The sequence below is a fragment of the Pezoporus flaviventris genome, unplaced genomic scaffold (genome assembly GCF_033815535.1).
Source record: "Pezoporus flaviventris isolate CSIRO_AGI_PZ_B2104156 unplaced genomic scaffold, CSIRO_AGI_Pfla_v1 ptg000078l, whole genome shotgun sequence".
NCBI lineage: Eukaryota > Metazoa > Chordata > Aves > Psittaciformes > Psittacidae > Pezoporus > Pezoporus flaviventris.
Window position 1 is genome coordinate 18,228,022 of NW_026892626.1, and position 22,995 is coordinate 18,251,016.

Below are 22,995 nucleotides of genomic sequence, written 5' to 3' on the forward strand. Positions count from 1 at the left end.
GGAGTTTGGAGATGCTATTGGCAATGATATATCCAAAGCCCAGTTGGGGCAGTGTAAGTATAAATTCCAAGCATCTTTGTAATATCTTCATAGATATTTAACTGCTTTATTCTGGAGACAGTGTATAAAAGAGAACAACTACCGCCTCACAAGTTGGTTGAACTGCTTGTTATAAAGGTATTTGGGAAAATAACTAAAATTAATGGTAACAATACCCATAAAAGTGTTAAGTTTTCTAACTCAATTCTATCAGATGAGTTTAGGGTAAGGATTTCACTAACTCACAGACCTCCCTGAAAGGGGAATGTTTTTGCTCCTAAAAATGGGCTCTGGCCCCTGCCCCAGCTGGGAAGGAAGCTGTGTTACAACCACTTGTTTCTGTGCCTGTACAGATGGCACTGTAGGGAACAGTCAGAGGTGAGGGTTCCAGCCAACAGGTACTTCTGTTCACAGCCACTCAGCAGCACCAGCCAGCTCATGTATTTGAGGGTCAGTTCTGCACTAACCGAGTTGATTTAAACTTTAAACAAACCAAAATTCCCAAACACCAAAAATCAAAGAGTTTTATAAAAACCTATAAAATAGGGGGTTCAAGTAAATGACATTCACATGGCAGCATCATCCCACCCATACCAATAATGGTAGCTTTGGATTTCACCAAGTCCCTCAGTGTCCGGGTTTCATTCCTCTGCTCTCCTGGTGGCTGTAGCATTGGGAATAATGCAGGAATGAGTGTGAATACCTGCCTGAGGGGGAATTAACCGTGTTCAAAGTGACCTCTGACTTACACAGGAGCTGCCTTGACTCCCCTGTAAGTTAAACAACTAAATCCTCCAGTACAGCCAGTCCCTGGAGTTCCTTAGGATCTAACAGTGTCCTTTGATAACGATGCTGCTGCTCCAGGGATCCCATGGGGCCTTAGTGATGAGGCGATGCCTGGTCCAGGGCTGGATCTGTGCCTCCCAGAACACATGCTGGAGCTGGGGAGCGGAGCCCAGAGCGCTGCACCGCGCGCTTGGTCACCGTACTGCACCTCTGCAGGATCTCCTGGGGCGAGGGGCGTGCGGGCACCTTGGGGACACAAGTGGCCACGTGTGGGTCAGTGAGGGAGGAGCTGAGATCAGCTGCAGATGACTCCACAAAGCCAGAATCGTTCCTGTCCTTGGAGGTGAGGCGTGTAGACTTAGTGCTGTGCATGGCCAAGGCGTGTCCCAGGGGAGGGCTCCGGGCCTGCTCCACTTCAGGCAGGGATCTTGACAGGTTGGGCTGCCAGCTCAGCTGTCCATCCTGCTCACTGCAGCCCCCCGAGCTCAGGGATGTGCTGTCTGACTCCAAGTCTGGGGTGGAGCTGGCCCTGGGCAGAGACCTTGATCTGCCTCTCAGAGAGCTCAGGTCCTCTTCACAGGTAAGGGAAGAGCAAGCCTGGACCCTGTGCTCACCCAGAAGCTGTGGAGCCGTCAGGGAGGAGCAGAGGTTTGGGGTGGAGATGTTGAGCCCACAGTTTATGATGGTCTGGAGCTTGTGGTGGGGGTTCTTGTAGGGTTGGAGGCACATGGAGGGCAGGTAGCCAGTACAGTTGTTGTATCTGAGGGGGATGGATGAAAAGCAACACTGGAAAGAGCCCTTCTCCCAGCTCAGACCAAGGGGAGGCAGGTGAGGACTCGGCTCAATACTGAGATGGAGTGGGAGGAAAGGGAAACCATCTCTAGCCAAGGACAGCCAGCTCGGGGGTTGCTCCTTGGCACCCTACTTGAGGAGTGAGCGAGATGCTCCTACAGCAGGCAACCAGTTCCCTTAAGGAATGAAAGCTTTGGAAATAAGCCTCCTTACCGGATCAGCCACCAGCCATCCTCGGATTTCCTGACCACCTCCACCACGACTCCATTGTTCAGTGAGAGTTCATCTGCCTTCTGAGACTCATAGGCCCTCACAACAAAGTACAGGCTGCCTGCAGAGAGAGGGAGAGGTTGGGTTTGCCTTGAGGGGAAAATGCCTCCATCCTTGTGTTTTGAAGGAGGAATGCGGGCTCCCAGGGAGCCAGCAGCAGACTTACCCTCCTTGTCTGAGCAGAAAGCGTTATGGATGTCCTTGTGGACATCAATCTCTTCCAGGTAGGTGGCTGGGAACCAGGCTATCTGCTTGTCTGCGTTCTCCACTAGCCACCACCCTGCAGCAAACAGCAAAGAAAGGGTTTTAACAGCCTGGAGATGACCATAATCCCTGCTCTGCCACAAGAGACAGGGCATTGTGCAGAGCAGCTCAGTGCCTGGCTGGTGTTTCACTGACACTTGGTTCCTCTCTCCTGTGTAAATCCAGGTGAGCACATCATGTACAAACCCCCACAAAACCCTATGAAACCAACTTTACCATCCCTTCCTGCAACTGAAGATTCCCAATCAAACATACCAGTCATGTCCTTGATTAGCACTTCAACTATTTCCTTCTTAGTGACTTTGAAACTCTTGTTCTTTGTGTCTTTGGTTTCGAAGGTTTCGATGCAGCGGTAGCTGTGGGAGGCCTGAGGCCATGTAATACAGGAGGGCTGCTGCTGCCGCCGCTGTGACTGGGCTTTCTTCTCCCCTCCAATGTCTGATGGCATGATCACAACGCTGCAAAATGAAGTTCAATATCTGCTTACTGAAAACTCACACAGGAGGCTGAGTTTAGTATTCATTTTGGTCAAATCATCTAAGCAGCAGGATCAGAAACAACATAAGCATGCATTAGAACAGTCAGTAGAGCTTCCCTGCTCTGCTGCCCTGGTGTGTAACTCTGCTAATGTATTCTCCTCCATCCCTATCCTGTAACATTTTTGTTTCATGAAGACACTACAAGTACGATTCCATACCTGTTCTCAGGAAAGGAGGGATCGAGGTCTTGGGTCTGTGCCTTGAAAAAATGAATCACATCTTCACCCTGGGAGATTTTGGCAGCTGTTTTCAGCAGCTCCTGGGAATAAGTTTCTAGCAGTTTCAGGATCTCCAGGCACCTGTCTGGCTTCGCACTTCTCCTCTGCTTTGCATTTGCATCTTTAAAATCAGAAGAGCAAAGTTGGTGTAAGGTAACAACAGCTCTGGTCTGTAATAGATCAAAGCAAGTTGCTGTAACCCTAGTTCTAGGTGCCATGAGCAGGAGGAAGCACTTAATCTGCTCCAGAGGAAGGTCAGAGACTGAAGTCTGTGTCATCTGTTACAACTGTCCCCAACAGCTCTGTTGTGTTTGTGGATCCATCAGAGATTTGTTCTCACCTTTAAACCTGGGCAGTGTACGGTCAGATCTCTTGAGTGAGCCACTCTCAATAGGGAATTTTCTCTTCAGCTCTTTCTAAAAGCAAAGAGAAGGAGAGAACAGTGGTGCTTTGCAGCCCCCACACATTGCTGGGCTCTTTCCCCCTCCCTACCATGGGAACCCTATTCTCTGGGAGATATTCACTTACATGGAATCTCTTAAAGTCCTCAAATGTCCGGTAGATGAGAATGTTGGTCTGATCTGACCAAGACACAAACATCATGTAGTTCTGGAAATAGAAAAGGGAAAAGAAATGCATTTTTAATCACAGCTTCAATATCCAGGGCTGTGGTTTAGTGCTGACTTCAGGCTGCAAGATTGTCACATCCAAAAATGAAATTAAACATTAGACCTACAGCAATATTTCCTTAATTTTAGGGCCCCAAATGGATATTTAACAAATTGTTGTTGAAACCAGAGGAATTTTGTGACAGTGAGAGCAGAATTCAAGATGGCACTTTTCTTGTGATGCTAAGATACTATGATTGAAAAACAAGTCCAAGAGCCCCCTGTCCTACATCACAAAGCTCTAATCCCAACACTGCAGGGACATGAGCAAACATACCCCTGTAAGAGCATCTCAGAAAGGCCTCTGGTGTCCCAGCCTGTAAATAGTACTTAAGGAGTAAAATAAATAAATCAAAAGAAACCCCAATATTAAAGTACCTTCTGCTTTCTGCATTGCATCAAGCCGACAGCCTTCACATCCACTGGGTACCTGATGCAGCTCATCCTCCTCTGCCTCTCCTCCCTCCCTAGGGCAACCAGAAGCTGACCAGAGACGTGGCTCCAGACACCACTCTAGTGATTAAATACCCTGGAGCAGGAGGCTGGAACAGGAGGGAGGGCACAGGTGTTCCTGCTTCCTCCTCCACCCACTAACTTGGTAGAAATTCCATAGTTTGCCAAACTACTGCTTGCCTTTTACCTGCTCTGAACATGCAGATACTCCCAGTGCAGATGCAGGGTCAGAGTTCAGCATCTTACCTTATCCTATTACATCACACCCTTACCAGAAACCTCCCAGGAAGCAAGCCTGGCCCTGTGCCTGCTCCCTTTATCATCCCTGGGTGGCAGGAGGTCACTGGGGTAACGATACCTGCTACCTGTGCACTGAAGTGCATTTACAGGGATGGATGTGTTGTGTTTATGCCTATATTGCCATATATGTTACATATGGCAATATCTACATATATATATTTATAACACATATAACGAGTTGTTGTATGCAGCTGCACTCCCACCAGCCCCAAAGCCCAATTCACACCATGGCTCGTAAAGCACAAATCAAGCACAACTTGATTACAGATCTCATCTCTTTACTGCTTTGTCCCATCTGCTAAAACACCTTAAGTGGATTTCTGGTAGCTTTGCATGCTTTTAGAAATTAGTGGGAGATGCTGATGCCAATCTTGCTGAGCAAAGGATGAACAAACACATCCCCAGGGCACAACTGGAAAAGTCCCAAAGCTTCTTGGGTGTAAATACACGATGGAGACTCAGCTTCAAGTGCTGTGCACCCCATCCTGCATCAAGGAACCCCATACACATCCAGGGTGACCCACAGCTCATCCCATAGACCAGCTCCCACTGCCCAGAGGCATTGCAGGCCCCATAATTGCAGCCCTGAAAGCCTGTCCTTTCACTGAACATGCCTTTAGCGTGCTTCAGGTTATGACTTGGCTGATGGGCAGTGTGTGATCAAACCGCCTTCTCTGTCCCCCCTCCTCCTCTTCTTTGATGAAGCCTGAATTGAATCATTATCATTACTGGAGCCCAAATTGAGAGCTCAGCCCTGACTTCCCTTTCATTTTCCAGTTATACCTGGTGTCCCAGCTGCAGATGATCTTTCATCTACCAACCATCCCCCTCAGAATCTGACTAGGAAGGGAAACAAGATTCCTTTTGGATAGCCAGAAAAAATGGTGAGTAGGGCCTTGGTTTGTGTTTCGTGAGCACGGGAAGTTACTCCTGCACAGCAGCATGGCAGTTTCTAGGGCCAGAGGAAGGGTTTTCATTGCAGTTCAATCTATTGGTGCTGGATATCTGCCCTCTGTTGGGAAAGGAAAGTTATACAGTGAGCACTGCAGCTCTGTGGACACATGTGATGGGAAAACCCCTTTGATGCATCTCCAGGGCACTTGCTGGCCCATGCACTGGGCAGAAGCTGCCCTGCAGAGAGGTGATGCAGACCAGGTTACTGCCCTCAGCTGCCCTGGAATGGGACCCTCCATCCCTCTGTTCACAAAGGGTTCAGCAAAAATACGTGCATCTACTAGAGCCCCATCTAACCTGGCCTTGAACACTGCCAGGGATGGGGCAGCCACAGCTTCTCTGGGCACCCTGTGCCAGCGCCTCAGCACCCTCACAGGGAAGAGCTTCTGCCTAAGAGCTCATCTCAATCTCCCCTCTGGCAGGTTAAAGCCATTCCAAGACTGTAAAGGTTTAAATGTATCTACCCTGAATGGGAAAAGCCAAAGATAAGTAAGATCTTAGAGGAGCTGCAATCTCTATGCACCGGACAGCACATTGCTCCACATAGGCAGGTACTGCAGGTGTCAGTCAAAACAAGAAGAGAAGGAAACTGCCTTGGGTTTGGCAATTCCTGGTTCCAAAGGCTTTGCTGTATTTCACCATTCTCAGGGAATTCAAAGAGGGGGGTGTCAAAACCATATAATTAAATGTTGCATCAGGAAGGTGAAAGTACATGGGGTTTGTAAATCACAGAATCATGGAATGGTTTGGGTTTGAAGGGACCTTAAAGCTCATCCAGTTCCAACCCCCTGCCATAGACAGGGACACCTTCCACTAGAGCAGCTTGCTCAAATCTCTTGAGGCTGCAGAGCTGGTGTGCAGGTGGGAGAGCTGATTTTCTGGGGGAGACTGGCTGGTGACAGGAACCTTGTATAAAGCAAGTATGAGCAAAACTCAGTAATTAGTTACAAAGAGAGCACAATCCAGAAGTGGAGGTTGCTGCAATGCAGGGCAGAAGTATGGAGGGAGAGTGGCCAGGCACTACTCAGACATAACAACACTTTTGGTGTCAACCTGGAGTGTTTGGTTCATGCTCTGCAGTTACAGCAGTATTGTTGCCTTGTTGTTGTCAAGTTTGATGTCATGAAACTGCTCAAGAGACTCACCTAAGAGTCACATCATCCCGATTTAGTGATGTTAACTGCAGAAGCATAGGAAGGGCTGTGCCAGGTTGCTTCTGCACCAGCACAAGTGCTCCTCCACAGCATCACTGCAAAGCCCTGACAGCTCAGCAGCATCGATACTGGGAGCGATGAAAAACTGATTAGAAGCCATTAATTCCACTACATTTGAGCACACTCACCAAAACCCCCAAACCCTGACCCTTTCCCTGACACTGTCAAGTTTACTCAGTATCTTCTACTACTTCCATGTCATCCTGTCATAAATGGGTACCTCGTATGTAATTATTAACCATAGGGGAGGAGTGGTCTGCCTGGAAAAAGTAAGACTTGGCAAGTATTGCTTGGCACTGCGGTTTCATTGCTAGCATTTATTTACACAGGTTTCAAGGAGAGCAGTTACTTCTTTCATTAATCATTTCAGAAGGTACAAAAGAGACCATAAATAAACAAGTTATATATAGGAGTGGACTGTCCATCTTTGACAAGTTTTCCTCCATAATAAAACTGTTGTTTTGCAGCCTGCTGTAAAACCAAAGAAAAAAGAAATGGAGAAGAAAGCCACACACGCCTTGCAAAGGTGGAGCTCTGCCTCTGGCTATGCCGAAAGCATCACTACTGCCGTAAAGTTGTGCTCTGAGTATATGAAATACTGGTTTTGTCACAGAAAGGGACTAAGGTGTAATCATGGGGAGTCCTACCAGAGTCCCTGCCCCAAACAGCCCACCCTGAAGGACAGGGGAGGACATCCAGTAGCTTTGGGGAGTCCCCAGCCACCCAGGCTGCCCCCTCTGCTGTCTCAAATACAAGACCAGCTTCCCTCCACTGAGTGTGAAATGCCAAGGGGCTGGTTTTCATGTCATTTCAGTATGGATCAGGAATAACTTAATCCAGTGTGCTTACAGCAGCCTCATAACTAAAGACAAGTGCCTAGTAAGACAAGTGCCTGGACCAATCCTTTACAGCACCAAATGAGAGCCAGAAGTAGAGTTTGAGGGTGCAGATGCTTGGGTCAGCCAAAGGCAGCTCTTCACAGCTCCACCACAGCCATTTTCCAAGTCTGACAAGCCATGGCCTTGTTGCAAATGCCCACACATGAAAAAGGGGAGAAGCCCTGTTATGAACATCCTTTACCACGTATGTAAGCCAGGTCTTGGCTGGTTAGTGACCTGTAGATGGCTGAATATCTGTGGGGCTCTAAATAATTTCTCCTCCTATGCCCAGAACAAGAGGAACTGCTAGAGGTTAGACTCACCAGGGAAAGGCAAAGAGAGAAAAAGTCCTCAAACCACCCTTGAGAAACTACAGCTGTAAGAAGGAGATATGGAAATGAGCCGCAGGCACAGCCAGCAGGGGCCTTCCCTGGAATGATGCTGGTAGGAAAGCTTCAGCTTTTCCCACCATCATCTTCAGGATCAAAACCTGCCCTTTGCTGTTCTTGAAGGTCACCTGCGATAACACATGACCTATCAGCACCTTTAATGAAAAGCCCAGCTGCTAAAAGCTGGTTTGAAGAGTACAAAGAGGTTTTAGACTTCAAATAAATAGATAAAGAGCCTCTTATTTAAAAAAATATCAGAATAAAAAATCAGAGGTTGGAGTTGACAAAACCATCCTTCAGCTCCTGAACAAAGGAAGCAGTTGAACTTTCACACAGGCTGAGATGAGAGTTTTTGCAATATCCTATCCAGGAGAAGGTATTTCATTTCCTCCTGATTTCAGTAGCTGCTGCAGGCACGAAAGCATTTTTCAGTGGCAGAGAAATCCGATTCAGAAATCCCTTGAGCACATACAGCAGCGCTTCTGTTTCTGCTCTCCACCAGCTCAGGGTGGTAAGGCAGTGCTTGCTGGAAGGAAGGCAAAGGAATTCTGCAGTGCTGCTACCTGAGCTGTGTTAGAAACAGTCCCAGCCAGCAAAGCCTCATTCTCACAAGTCCTTGTTCTGCCTTTTCCACAAGGAAACCCCTTGCCAGCATGTATCAGCACTAATGTGGGCAGCAGGAGGGGGGCAGTGATAGTCCCCCTGTACTGGGCACTGGTGAGGCTGCACCTCAAATCCTGTATTCAGTTCTGGGCTCCTTACTACAGGAGAGACATTGAGGTGCTGGAGTGGGGCCAGAGAAGGGCAGCGGAGCTGGTGCAGGACCTGGAGCACAGGTGTGATGGGGAATGGCTGAGGGACCTGGGGGGTTCAGTCTGGAGAAGAGAAGGCTCAGGGGGGCCCTGATTGCTCCCTGCAACTGCCGGACAGGAAGATGGAGCCAGGAGGGGCTTGGCTCTGCTCCCAAGGAACAAGGGATGGGACAAGAGGAAACGGCCCCAAGCTGCACCAGGGGAGGTTTAGAGTGGATATTAGGAGAACTTTCTTCCATGAAAAGGTTGTCAAGCATTGGAACAGGCTGCCCAGGGCAGTGGTGGAGTCCCCGTCCCTGGAGGTACCTAAAAGACATGTAGGTGTGTCACCTGGGGACATGTATTGGTGGTGGCCTTGGCAGTGCTGGGTTAACAGCTGGACTTGATGATCTTAAAGGTCTTTTCCAACCTAAACTATTCTCTGAGTCCCACTCCTTTTAATCTTCAATATCCTGTGGTGGTCTCATGCTGGGACATCTCTGGATATTGCCCCACACAGGAGACCAGGGCTCAGGACATGGGGGTCCTGCTCCCCCCAAGGTCACTGACAGTGAAATCACAGCATTGCACCAAACTCCCCAAAAGTTCACAGCAGCCATCTGAGAGGGGTGAGAGGAGTGGAGAAAACTTGGAATGCCTTTGAGATCCAGCTGCCCAGCCCAGGGAGAAAGCTGCCTTTCACAGGTTTCCTGGCTGCCTGGGGCACACTGGACAGGCTGTTTCCCAAGTACTTGTTGCAATAGCTCCCTAGCTCCGTTGTAAAAGTGGCATGTTTTTCTAAGGTGATGCACAAGACAAAAGCATGATTCAAGAAGAAAATTTCCATGAAGGATGAGGATGTAACTTAAGCTGCTGCAAGAGAAAGCTTCCTGCATAATTTCCTACAGAAAAGAAAAAGGTGGTTGATGAGTGTGTTGCATGGTACGAGGCCACATATGTGTGTACATGCTGGGCCCCAGCTATGGGATGTGCAGGATACAGAAGGCAAGCTTGAATTTCCAAGGGGTTCCAAGCCCCTGACTGCACACTCCAACATCCAGGAGGAGAAAATCCCAACATCCCAACAGCACAACCTGTACAGACAATGGCACATGAAGCAAGCATCAGAGAACATGTACAAACACTGGTTTCACTTGGGCCAAATCTATTCTTACTTCATACTGAATATGGGGAAGTCTGATCAGAGACAAGACCAGAAACAAGACCATTGTATTCCTCCCAGATTAGTCAGAGATTGCTCGTCCTATTCTTACCCCTTCCTCATTCCCCACTGCCGTCAACAAGCACAATATGCAAAGTGTCTTATCTCTCCAGTTTATTTTCAGAGCAAAGAAAGACCCTTGTGTTCATTTCCCCCTTCAGAAAACAGGGAAAAGACAATGTTTAATCTTCCCTTGTAAGCTTGGTAGGGAGAAGAGTAATGTGGAAAAACTGTTGTTTCATTAATGTTTAATTCCTACTGATTCCACACATTCTTACAGCTATTGTTAGCTGAGAATAATCTTTCTCCACCACCATGGAGATTTACAACTTGCTTTGTCCCTTGCTTTGACCTACTTCTAGAAAGGAATCATCCCATAATCAGGGAGAGCTGCGTTGCTGAGGATTTTGTGCTTTATTTTTCAAGAGCACAAAAGGAACCCCCCAGTTTTGCTGTGTTTGTGCTCAGAATGTATTAACTGAGTCCATGGATGCTTGGAGAGATTCTGGGATGTTGGAGACCAACTGGAGCATAGGACACATGAGACGACTGACTGTGCCAACCTGCAGGAAATAATCAGGTTTTCTCCCTATCCCTGCCATTGCAAATATATACCCCACTCCTTGTGTATCCTCATTTTAACCAGCAAGGGATCCACACAAAAAAACCCAGCATAAACAGCAAAATAACATGCTGCACCTTCTGGTATAGACCCCAGATTCGAGCAAGTCAGAGGCTTTGTAAACCCTGTGCCAAGTCTTAGACTATTTTGAGCATCTTTTAATAGCTCTGGATGGATCTGAACTGAGATCAGTGTCTCCCCCATTCATTGGCAGTGAAATGTGTCAGTATGACAGCATGCTCCTTCCTGGAAATTAGAAGATAAATTTACACCTTGGGAAATTCTGCAGGTGATGCATTTCTTGTATACAAGCAAAACTGTTCAATATATGATTCACTCACCTGGAAATATACATTATTTTTTCTGTTTTCATTTCCTAGTTGCCTGTAATTTCACAAACAGCTGCATGACTAATTCCTGGTGCTGGCTTTATAACTGGTTGGACTTTAAGGTTTACATCCTTACATGTAAATACAAGGTAGCTTCCTGTTGGTGTGTTCCCCTGGAGAGGGTAACAGTTATATTCAACTGGAACTACCTGCAAAACACAAAAAGTGTGGTAAGGATGCTGAGAGGTGTAGGGTAACATTTTCCAAAGAACTTTAAATAATTTAATGAAAACTCAGTGTTTAGGGTCCCAAATGAAGCAGGAGCCTCTGAGAATACTATTCACAGAATCCCAGACTGGTTTGGGTTGAAGGGACCTTAAAGCTCATCCAGTTCCAGCCCCTGCCACAGGCAGGGACACCTTCCACTAGAGCAGCTTGCTCCAAGCCCTGTGCAACCTGGCCTTGAACACTGCCAGGGATGGGGCAGCCACAGCTTCTCTGGGCAACCTGTGCCAGTTGAACACAGTACTCCACCACCCATCCTTGGGGTCTCCATTCCCTGGGGCTACCCCTCCTTCACATCACCTGTCCTTAAGGTCACCCTGTTCAAGAGCTGCATTTAAGCTCAGGCCTTTCTCCTTGCCCAAACCCCACCCTGAATATGCCTGTGCCATTCATTTTGCCCATCCTGACTCGACTTTCATTCTCAGAGGGCCAGGGCATGTCCATCCCCAGCTGATGGATGCATATCTGGCCTCAAACAGGGGTCAGCTCCCGTTACCTGCCCATTTCTTCTTCCTTCCCTGTGTACCCCCTGTCAGTTCCCAAGCTCATGTTTAGCAAGCACCAAAGATAAGAGGAGAACATCAAACAGCAGTCTTCCTCTGAGAAAGGCAAACACACCCTTTTCATGTTCTCAAGCACAGGTTTTACTAATGCTTCCTGGTAATACCCGTCACTGCCATCCTAGTCAGGGATTAAGGAGCTTTTAGGAAGAGGAACCTATTTGGTAGATTCAGTGAGCTCTATGCTGTGTTCCTTCCTTTGGGTAGAACTAATCAGGCTCTGTGCTGGGATTCAATTAGAGACAGTAAAGTGAATTTCCTTGCTCCGTTTTCAATCACAGCATCTCTCCATTTTTGTCCTTGCTTGCTTTGAAACAAGATGACGCCAGTGGTGAGGGTGCATGGGGAAAACTGGGAGCACCTTTTCCTAAAGAGCTGACCAACTCTGAGCACAAATCCCTCTGTAAGCAACAGCTTATTTCCAGGTTATGAACTTCTTCCTTTTAAAGAAATATAAATCAGGCTTGTATTTTAACTAACTCAACAAATGAAATCACTAACAAGAGAGCAAACAGACTGTTAACAGGCTGCTTTGATTTAGAAACATCTCCACAACTATTTCATTGCTGAAGGCTAAGCAATAAAGCACAGCAGGAAATTCCCCAGGTCCCTCCTCCAAATACCAGCAAACCTGTTTTTTTTTCTCCTGAATTAAAGGAAAAGAATGATGTGATCAACATCATTTAAACATTTATTGGTGGGGAAGGAAAGCAAACTTAAAGAATATATTTTTCCCTACTTGATCTTTCCTTGATGTATGAAATGTAGATATACAGTTGTGTAGAACTTCAACAAAGCCATTTTCAGTACTTCCTATTCATGTCTCTTCTCCCTCACTCCCAAATATCAACAAAGAAATGTTCTCATGAAATAAGAAATGGAGCATTGATAATCAGGAGGCCCAAAGATGGAGATTCCAGTCACTAGCTCAGCGCTACGCAGACCAGGGAACAGGTCTGTAAAGCAGAGGGTTTGAAATGTTTTTGATGGCAAATCTGTGAAGCATTTCCCTAAAATGATGCATTACCCACTCAGCATTTCATACCACCTTGTGGTAAATGCATCAAATGAAAATGAAATGAAAATGAGCAGGATTTTTCCAGCAACTTCCATACAAATTGTGTCTTTGCAGAACTGGCAGCAGCACAGCACTTCATGTCAGGCAGAGACTCAAGAGCCTTTCAGATAGGCCTGGAAGGGATAGGATGTGGTGAAGTACAGCTGGTTCTAGCAACAGGAGCTGCTAAGGAGGAATGTCCTAGGCCACAACAGCTGAAAGGGAAGAGGAATAGGGACAGGAGGCAAAAGCCTCCAACACAAGATTTCTGAAGATATTTTGTTCTCCCTCCATCCTTTCCATACATTTGTTTGCATTAAACAAAATAGTCCTATTTTTCACTTGACCTGCAGGACATGAAGAGGTGAAAAGTGCCAGTGGATACAAACTTCCCATTCTAGAGTGCATTGTCCACAATGGGAGACTTACCCTGTGGCCTCAAACCCACCACCAGCATGATGGCATCAGGGCAAAAAGAAGAGAAAGAGCAAGCCTGTGCTGCTGCCCTTCGACTTTTCATCCTCTACCTCCTGCAAACAGCTTCCCAAGGCTGCTGTGTCTCAGAGGTTGGATGCATGTGTGCTTCAGGGGGTCATACCCGCCAGACTAGAGGGTGAATTGGCCGAAAGCTTTACCTGCACTAATTCACCTTTCCAAGGGGTGAGAGACTCAGCCCTGAAGCTGATGCCATGCTGGACCATTGCCCAGGAGCTGGGTCACCATCCTCACGTGCTTACAAGCCTGTAGCTCACCAGGAATCAAAGCAGAGCTGCTGAATGTCCCCTCAGGACCGAAGAGCAGGGGCAAGGCCTGGGCTGATGTACCCGCCCTGGTGCAAAGCATGCAAATACTCCTGGAAAGAAGTGGGTAAATTCTTCCTCAATATAAGCTTACAAGCATGTGACAGGTCTTAAAACATGTAAAATATGATACAGGCGTGTTCTGCTACAGTTGCAGGAGTTGGAATGGAGTTATCTGCTTGTTTGCTTTTAAATCACGCTGGTGATCCTATCACTGTGCTGGAGATTACGCTGAGGGGCCCTTCATCCCCATGGCAGGTAGGGGAGCTACAGGAAACCTGGAGAGGAGCTTTGGCCAAGGGCCTGTAGGGACAGGCCAAGGGGAATGGCTTTAACCTGCCACAGGGGAGACTGAGAGGAGCTCTTAGGCAGAAGCTCTTCCCTGTGAGGGTGCTGAGGCGCTGGCACAGGGTGCCCAGAGAAGCTGTGGCTGCCCCATCCCTGGCAGTGTTCAAGGCCAGGTTGGACACAGGGGCTTGGAGCAAACTGCTCTGGTGGAAGGTGTCCCTACCCATGGCAGGGGTTGGAGCTGGAGGAGCTTTAAGGTCCCTTTCCACCCAAACCATTCCGTGATTCTATTATCTATATACATACACAGATGTGAGGTGGGCAAGCGTCGGCGGGAGGCTCATGTCACTTCTCCTCAGAACTCAAGAACTCTCCTCAGAAGACTCAAACGCAGAACTCGCCACTCTATTGGCAACAGCCACCAGAAACACACACTTTCTGTGTGGGGTTTTAACTGCTCAGCAACGAACTGCTTTAGCAACGAGTCCCGTCCCGCAGCCCCGCTCCCGGCCGCCCGGTGCCACCTGAGGTAACCGGGGACCGCTTCAAATGGCGGGCTCCCCCTCAGCCCAGGGTGCACCGCGGCGCCAAGATGGCGGCGCCCAGCGAGGGCCGGCGGGGCCGCGGTGCTTCTCCGTTCCCGGGCACTGAGGGCGGCCCCTTCACGTTCCCTTTCCCCGTCCCGCACGGGGCCGCGGGCTCCGGGGCGGAGGAGCCGTCCAAGAAGCCGTGCCGAGCCTGCACGGACTTCAAGAGCTGGCTCCGCGAGCAGAGGAAGCAGGCAGCGCCGGGCGGCGGGGTGAGGCGGCGGCTTTCCCCTGCCACCCTGAGGGCGGGCTGTCCTCCTTAACCCCTGCCGAGCTGTGCACTGGGTCTCCATCCCGTCCTCCAACTGTGATGGGGCTGTGTGTCCCCCTCCTCAGGCCGTGTAAGGGGCCAGGGATTCCTCTCAGTGAGAGGGTGAAGGGGGCTTCCATGTTGTCCCACTGGGTGTGAGGGACTCGTTCCTCCATCTCCCCATCTGATCGCAGAGGGGCTCTTTCCCCACCCAGTACCGCATCCCCTCCCAACCCTTTCTCCTGCTGCAGGACCTGACGGCCACAGAGGAGAAGGAGCCACCACCGAACTGTCCTCTGGACAGCGAGCAGCTGGGCCGCAGCACGTGGGGGTTCCTGCACACCATGGCGGCCTATTACCCTGACCGGCCCACCGGCGCCCAGCAGAAGGACATGAGAGACTTCATCAACCTCTTCTCCAAGTTCTACCCCTGCGAGCACTGCGCTGAGGATCTGAGGGAAAGGTGAGTTGGTTTAGGGTGGTTTCTGCCTGAAATGCCGGGCTGCAGCCGTGATTTGTGTATGGGCAGCTCTGCTTGAGCTGGGGCTTGTAGCTCCCTGAACTGCTCTGTTCCATTGTTGCATCCATCAGAGATGGGCTTGATAGCGAATTCCTCTAACCCCCTTGTACGTTGGTTAACCCTGTATCACACTTAACTCAAAACTCTATAGCTCTTCCTGTGCTGTTAGGTTGCGTGCTGCCCCCGAGGCCTCCCCGGGGCAATTGTGTGATTTTTCTGGTTCAAACGGGACTTGTGCTTGGTTGTGGAATTAGGCTGAGACTTGAAGTAATTTGGCTTTCAGGAAGCGAGTGTTTTTGTACCCCAGAAAACCCCCTTTGTTGGCAGCCTCAGCAGTGGAGGCACAAAGCGTTACACTCCTGTTACTGTCAGCTTGTTTCTTGAGGGTTTCAACTCCTCTTTTCTGGATGATGAACATGCAGAAAAACCCATTTGAAACTTAATTATTGACTTAGCAGACGCCACATGGCAAAGCAGCTGCTTGGCATTTTGATGAACTCGAGTACTTCTTGCTTTTTATCATAGCTGAGCCGTTTGGTTCCTGCATCTTTTCCAGTTGACGAGAGTAGGCAGTGAATGAAATCAAGCCAGTTGCAGCCAGCAGGATTTTATAGTGGAGGCTTGGCTTCTGGGTTCTCTCTGGGACTCATCTTGCAGTAGCAAAGAAGGTGATTCTGGCTGCGTGCTCTGCGCCTGCTTTGGGAATTGAGCTTGATGGCTGTAAAGAAGTAACATTTGTTTCCTCTTCCCTGTTTGCAGATTACGTACAAATCAGCCTGATACTAGCAACAGAACTAACTTCTCCCAGTGGTTGTGTCTTCTTCATAATGAAGTGAACAGGAAATTGGGGAAAGCAGAATTTGACTGCTCTCGTGTGGATGAGCGCTGGCGCGATGGTTGGAAAGATGGGAGTTGTGATTAATCCATAGAGACTGCTTTGGATATCTATCAGACCAATCCAATCTGGTGTGGAGTCACTGCAGGGAGATGTGTGAGTCAGTGACTGTGTGTTTGTGTGTGTGACTGCTATGGCTCGTGGAAATAAAGGTAAACCAATTCTAAAAGTGGATTTGAAAAGCTTATCCTAATAATATTTTGATAACTGATGACAAAAATGTATTACCTGAAGGACTGGGGCCTCACATTTTACACAGCAATTGAGAGAAACCTGTGAAATGAAGGCTCTGACAAAGTCGTGGAGACTTTTTCATTGTGACATTTCCTTATTTTAGGGGTATTTGCTTGTTTCTGACTGTTCATTTTCCCTGAACATGGCTGCCCTGTGGCATTTCATGTTTTTCTGCAGGCGTTATCCTGATGGTTTAGAAAATGCATCTGATTAATTCTGGTTTTCATTTGCTATTCATGCCATGCTTTGCACCAAGTCTGTACCCCCAGTTCTCTCTCTCTCTGACATCTCCAGTGCTTGTTGTTAAATTTGCATCCATTTCCTTCTCCTGAAAGGCCTGAAGGGAGGTACATTGAATTTAAATACTGAAATCATGAAGCCCAGATTTCTCATTTTATTCTTGTATTTGACCTACCATGTAAGAGGATGTTGTAGAAAGGAAAACTAAACCAGAGCTAGGCAACATTCATCTAATGAATGAAGTATCCATGGTGAAATATCTGAAGGACATATCTGGGTGAAATTCGGATGTTTTAAACTGATTGCCAGTTTTCTTTGGATCTAGAAGTGCTAAGTTCTACCGAACTGTTTACTCTTAAAGCAGATAACCTCTTAATCTCTGCTGTGAACTTTAGTCTGTGATGAAAACAGCTTGACCCCCTGTATCTGTAATGGAGCATATTCAGCTCTGTTTCACATATAGCATTCCTGAGATATGTTTTGAAGTTCTTGGTTGGCACTTGCTGACCTGGCTGATACTCTGGTGTTATGTCCTAGCTAAAAACCTCTCTAGATCAAAAGGACTTTACAAGCCCTGGTATTTGAGTCCTGCTTAAGGCTGCGATGTCAGCTTAATGTAGTGTTTATTGCACAGGGGACTCAGAGCCCCTTGAGCAGCTTCCCTCTGTAGGTACTGATCAGCATCCATGCTATGTGTACTTTTCCTAGGTCAGCTATACTGCATCTGTGTATTGATAAAGAAGTGTGAATTTCAGATTCAAGTGAAATAGCAGCATAAATTAACACCCTATGCATATAAACATGTATCTCTTGATAAAAAGACTCAGCTAACAAACAAAAGTCAAAAGAATTTCAAGTTCTTAGAGTAGATATTGAGATAATGCCCTTTACTGCATTTCTGGCTGTGAAGAGTTTGCCCAAACCATGACAGTAGAAGGCTTTTTCCCCTGTACTTCCTGCTGAGGTTTTCTTATGCATTTTAGAGTTTCCTTATTTCACGTGCTGCTGTACCTCTGTAAATTTACTCTTGCTCATAGATTGTAACCTGGAAATACCAGTAGGGCTTATTATAATAGGAGTGTGATGACAGCTCCTATTTCAGGACTTTGATCTTCAGACCTGTGTGCATAGGGCTCCTCTGGTTAGAAAAGCAATAAGAACTTCAGAAATGCATTTCAGTGTTTTATGGTACATTCAAGTTCTTTCAAGTCAGACCTGTTAATATGAGGCAAATTTTATGGACTAGTTGTTCTTGGAAGTCTTTTATGTAGTAACGTTTCTAAACATGAATCCAAAGCCAATGATAAGGTACTTCATGAAGCATTCAGTCTGGCTTATGACCTGAAGGTGTCATCTGGGTTATTAGAAATGCTTGGCTAATTTCCCTATCAGTATGTTGAGCTTAGAACAAATAAATTCCAGCCCTTGGTTTTTGTCTTTTGGGTGGTAAACTTGGTCCCCAGAATGAAGTACATTGGTATGCAGTAATGGGGAGAGGACCAACAAAAAGGTTGTAACCCTGTGCTTTTGTCAGCATGACCTCAACTCCCCAGTTCTATCTGGATAGTGTTAGCAGCAGGGTGTCTGGACAGGCATTTGTAGACTTGGTTGTGTTTGAGGAGGAATCTACTCATTTTACCTTACTCAGTCTGCCCTTGGCTGTTCTCTGTGACAGTCTCATCACCCATGATGAGATTCTTTTTTGTTTGCTTCAGTGTAGGTGAGCAGGTTGGGAAAACCCGTCTCTTCCCTTTCCATCTTAACACTGAAAATGGGCCAGCGTGGCAAGTGGCACTTTCTTGTGTGCAAGTGCACTTGATCTCCGAGTCCTGGGAGTGCTGCTGCCTTCTGCTGGCAAGCGGTTGGTGCTGGGCAGGTGCAGGGTAACCTTCCACCATCCACATATCAGGAGTGTAGAGAGGAAACCAAAGGTATATCCTGCCTAAAATCAAGGGAGCAGCTGTGGCAACACAAGGTTTTTGTCACCTGATGTTGCTCAAGGAGGTGGTAGAAGCGTGCAGAAGGAAAAGCACATCCTGGCAGTGGTGCAGGGGTAGGCGAAGAGCCTTAAAGCTGAAGTTGGTGTCTTCAGTGAATGCTTCCTAATAATGAGGCCACCCCTGTGGCTGCTGGGATGTTAATGGAGCAGTTTGTAGCTTCACCAAGTGGCCATTTGGTAAAATAGATGCTTGCGATCTCTTCTCCAATTTTTACTGCTTTGCAGAAGAGCTTTGACTTGGGTGATCCTCAGGGATATCATCACCTCTGTGGACTTGACTGTATGGGGAGGAGGGGATTTTTTTTGCTGCTCATTTGTACCACATCTCAAGTTTTAATCTTATGTAAGGAATTCCTATTGAAGATGACTTGTATTTGTGTACAGAAAATTGTGAATTCTCTTCTAAATGCACTTGACTACATCTAGTTTTAAAAATACCTGTAATTCAAATGCTATATCCTGTTGATGTGAAAATAATAAAGCAACAGAGTTTATTCCTGGCTTCTCTACTGCATGAGACCTTAGGAAAAGGCATCATATTGTGCTGGGGTGTCTAACCTTCTGCATGCTGATACATTAAGGTCTGAGCTTGCTTGCTCAGCTGAGGCTGTGCGATTATGTGGGTATTGATCAGCCAAGGTGGGGTTGCAGCTGGACCTTTTCTCTTGTGCTGCTCAATTGAGGTGATTCTCTGTGTGCCAAGAAGCTACAACGATGCAGATGTTTTGTTCAGCAGGTCCTTGCCCATTGGGTGGGAGATGGGTTTCATGTGGGGACCAGTGGGGTTATTTATGGGGTTCAAGTGTTGCGTGTTTCTAACAGCATTAAGGATAGTGCTACAGTTGGGAGTAGCTCAAATCCTGAATTGGAGCAGGGTGGCAGAGGAAGGTGTACTGAAGGTGTACAGAGGAATGCTGCACTGAAGGGCAGCATTTGTTAACTGGGTGTTCACCACACAACCATGGACATCCCATCCCATCTGCCAGAAGGGAGAGGCTGTTTCTTACCAATATGAGGAGCCCTTGCAAGACAAAGCGCAGTCAGGAGCTGGTGCTGCCTGAGGAGCTTGTGGGACCTTACTCAAGAGCTGCTTGTGTGCAGTAGGCACCTGGCTAACCTCCAGCTTCACAAACTCACTGGTTTTGTGCACTGGTTTGCATTCGTAGCTGAACTTCATTTCTCCTTCTTTTTTCTCTCCCTCACAAAAGTAAAGAGCAGGGAGCCGTGAGGGAAGTGTCCACTCCATGAATGGGAAGTGGAGTTGCTGAAGCAAGTACTAAGTGTGGATGTTGGTGAAAGGACCACTATGCCCGTAACATTTTCCCAGGGATTAGCTGTTCCTTTGCAGTGTGTTGGGTGAATACAGTCTCCTGTTTACAGTAAGGTTTTCAGGAGTTGCTTTGTTTGCATGTGTCTCTTGCTCCTGCCTGTTCCAGGCAATGTGTCATGTTTCTTCCCATTGAATTTTTACAGGCTTGGAGAGGGAAGGGTTTAGATTTCAGTTTGGGTTTTTTGCTCCTTCCTATCAGCATTGATTTTCTTTTTCCTGTTCCTGGAATAGCTGTTCAGGTATTTTGTCTGAATGATGGAGGGGAGCTGTTGAGGATTTTGTGGAGCCAGGTATAAGCTTCAGTGAAAACTGGCAGAAAAGGTTGTGTGAAGTCAACTCTGGATTTTGTAGGCTGATAGGAAATGAAATAAAGCAAAACCACAGCTAATAGTACATAGGGAAATCAGCAGTTAGAACATAAGAGGATTCTCAAAGGGGATGGGGATCCACGCTGTGGTAGCTGGAGCCCTGACCTGGACTGGTAAGTCTCACAGGGACAGGTACACCAACACCATATGCTGACTCCAGTTTGGCTGGCACAGCTCAGGTGTGTCTGCACCAATGCACAATTAGCTCCCAGTGAAGGGAGCTGTGATGCTGGTAGCTGACATGCAGCAGCATCTACTGTGCATCAGCAAACCTGCCATCACTCACAGAACCCTGGAACAAAGGGTGGCTCCTACCAGCTGAGGATAAACAGGGCTCAGTGCCCTGGTCTGTGCTGATCCCAGGGTATCTGTTGTTGCTGCCAGTTCCTAATCTTTGTCATTATTACTCTTAACCTTTCCAGAGGTAAGGTCTAACTATTCTGTTCCCCTTGGTGTGTGACAGTCCCATCTGCATGTACTGGGCTAGTGAAGAGTAGCTCATACAGCTCACAAAGTTAGGCTGGCATTTGGGCTTAGAGCATCTGGCCTGGTCTAGTACTTAGATGGAGCTCCTGGTACTCAGGCCTGCTGCGTTCTGCCCCTGTCTCCCATGACCTTGCTGCATTGTGTCCTCTGCTTCTGTGTGTTGTGCTGTCCCAGGCTGTTGATTTTCCTTGTGAGCACTCCTCATGCAGAGCCTCTTCCGGGTCCCACGTTTTCCCTCCCATGTATCACATACCATCGTGCTGCTGGCTTGTGCTGTCACTGCGATGTGCTTCGTAGGGGTGATGCTACAGGGAGAATTTGCTTTGCATCTTAGGCGAGCGAACAGTAGAGGGCAACAAACCATGTGCTGGGTTGGTTTTCTTGTCTCCTATGCTGCTCTGGAGCAGGCTGCTCTGGATACCGAATGCTTTACCTCTTGCTAGTCCCTTTCCTGGGGTTTGGGGAGGAGATTTTGGTGACTTCAGTTACTTTTCAAACTTGTATAGGTACCTAAATGAGGGATGTGTTAGTTCTCTGCCTGCAGCTAAATTCTGCACTTGGAAGTATAATAAAACACTTTCTGGATGCTTTTTCCAGCATGTTTCCTACGTTTCCTACCTGATCTTCAGCCCGTAGCTGGTCATACATGGAGAAGTTCTGGCTTTTTTCATCAGGTCATTAACAGATTGGAAAGGGTTTTAGTCAGGGAAGGGATCAAAACTACTTGGCATGGTTGTCATCTGCTCTGGATGCTGTGTGGAGGGAAGAGAGGGTTTGGAAGGAAGATTACAAGGCAGTCATGACTTCAGCAAAGCTGAAGATACAGGGATGCAGCCCAGCCTTTCCACATGGGAAGAGCTAAGAAGAAATCCCATCAAGTTTCATGGAAGCCTTGCTTTGAATTAGCAGATCTGTGAGGATAAAACACAGCAGACACCAGGCAGCTATTTTGTTCAGTCCCTTCAAGCCCCCATTTTTCCCAAGTCACCAAGCTTTAGGTCTAAACTCAAATCCCAGTACTCAATGGTGTTGAGTGGGGACTTTCCTTTCAAATGCTGAGGACAGTGAGGCAAAGCTGGGCTTTCCCTGATTCTTCCATCCTTGACATCTGCCCCAAGCTACCAGGAATGTGGAGAAGTGGATTCTGTGACTGCGCCTCATGTCACGCTTCTTGGATGGGGTCAAAGGTATGCAAGGTATCTAAGACAAGGCCTATACAGCTGAAGTCTTGAGAGATCAACATTCAGTTTGTTCTTAGTTGTAAGCTTCTTGCTGGGCTCCAGGTAAGTCACTTCATCTTCTGCAGCCACACTTCCACTTTTGCAAAATGGGGATAAAAATAGCACTTTCAACAGTCTTTGTGTGTATCTCCTATGTAGATGAAAATCTCTCTCAGGGAGGCTATTTTAATGTGCTTGTACTGCGCACTATTGGGCCTGAGATTGTTTCCTACAATAAAATCACTCATCTCAATCTATCCTACAAATCTCCTTTATGTCAGGTTACATCTTTCTTTTGAACCTGAGGAGCCGTTTGGTACTTGCTGTGTTGAGAAATGAAGTGTCTCTTATATTTAGTCTATATTCACCACAAATACCACATTCATCACACAAACATCATGGCCCTTATTTCCTCAAGAAGTTGCACTGTGGTTCTGGCTCTGTGCTGTAACACAAGCAGGAGTGAGAATAACAAAAGGTATGAAATTCGAAAGCACCTCTGGCAGCCAAGCTTGATGCGGCTCAGATGAGAGCTGCAGAAGCTCTGCATGTCAGAACATGGCTCGAGCTGCTCAGAGGCTGCCTCGTGTCAGCTCTGCTCACATTACCACCCCTGCTCAGTGCAGGCAGCAGATAACAAGTACTGAACTCCACTTGGTCAGGGATGCTTTGGTCAGGCCCTACATGATGTGACTTGCTGTTGTGGTCCGAAGGATGTCCCTTTGGAAAGCAGCCAGGGATCTGCCTTCCCATCCCTCTAGCTCCTCCCAAGGTGTTGTGAGCCTTTGTGCAGCCCTGTGCCTGATAGGTTTAGCTTACTGGTTTGCCAGAAACCCCCAAACTTGTCATGCTATGAAGTGTGTCAAGCAGCAAAGAATAAGTTTGCCAGATGAGACTTCAAGCTCACGATTGCACCACTGGGAAGCATTTTGAAACCCTTTGGGGTTTTGTTCAGTTTGGGCCTTATGCAAGTACTGGAATACTGACTCTTCAGTTCAGAACAACTGCTATCTCAGTGAAGAGATTTCTGTCACCCAAATCTTTCCCCAGTGATTCCAGTTAGGAAAGTTTTCTTCATTCTTTTCCTTGCATTCTTATCATGCATTTATACTTGTGCCAAATCCCACTTGAGAAATGGCTGCATTTCA

At 47.4% G+C, this 22,995-nt stretch overlaps 2 protein-coding genes across 3 annotated transcripts; one reads left to right on the plus strand and one right to left on the minus strand.

Moving 5' to 3' along the window:
• Window positions 1-239: 239 nt before the first annotated feature.
• Window positions 240-10,957, minus strand: NOXO1 (NADPH oxidase organizer 1). Of its 2 annotated transcripts, none has more exons than XM_061473292.1 (8): window positions 10,741-10,957; window positions 3,437-3,517; window positions 3,249-3,324; window positions 2,849-3,029; window positions 2,407-2,609; window positions 2,054-2,167; window positions 1,831-1,948; window positions 240-1,585 (listed from the first exon to the last, which is right to left on the minus strand). In XM_061473292.1, the coding sequence occupies exons 2-8, from the start codon at window positions 3,509-3,511 to the stop codon at window positions 919-921; spliced, it is 1,434 nt and encodes a 477-aa protein (XP_061329276.1). In that variant the 5' UTR covers window positions 3,512-3,517; window positions 10,741-10,957; the 3' UTR covers window positions 240-918. The 2 variants fall into 2 exon arrangements, with proteins under 2 accessions (XP_061329276.1, XP_061329275.1); XM_061473291.1 differs by lacking the exon at window positions 10,741-10,957 and adding an exon at window positions 3,955-4,047.
• Window positions 10,958-14,269: 3,312 nt separating this feature from the next.
• On the plus strand, window positions 14,270-16,142 carry GFER (growth factor, augmenter of liver regeneration). The gene is made up of 3 exons (XM_061473956.1): window positions 14,270-14,517; window positions 14,807-15,018; window positions 15,835-16,142. Exons 1-3 carry the CDS (start codon window positions 14,311-14,313, stop codon window positions 15,995-15,997), a joined length of 582 nt encoding a protein of 193 aa, XP_061329940.1. The 5' UTR covers window positions 14,270-14,310; the 3' UTR covers window positions 15,998-16,142.
• Window positions 16,143-22,995: the final 6,853 nt, after the last annotated feature.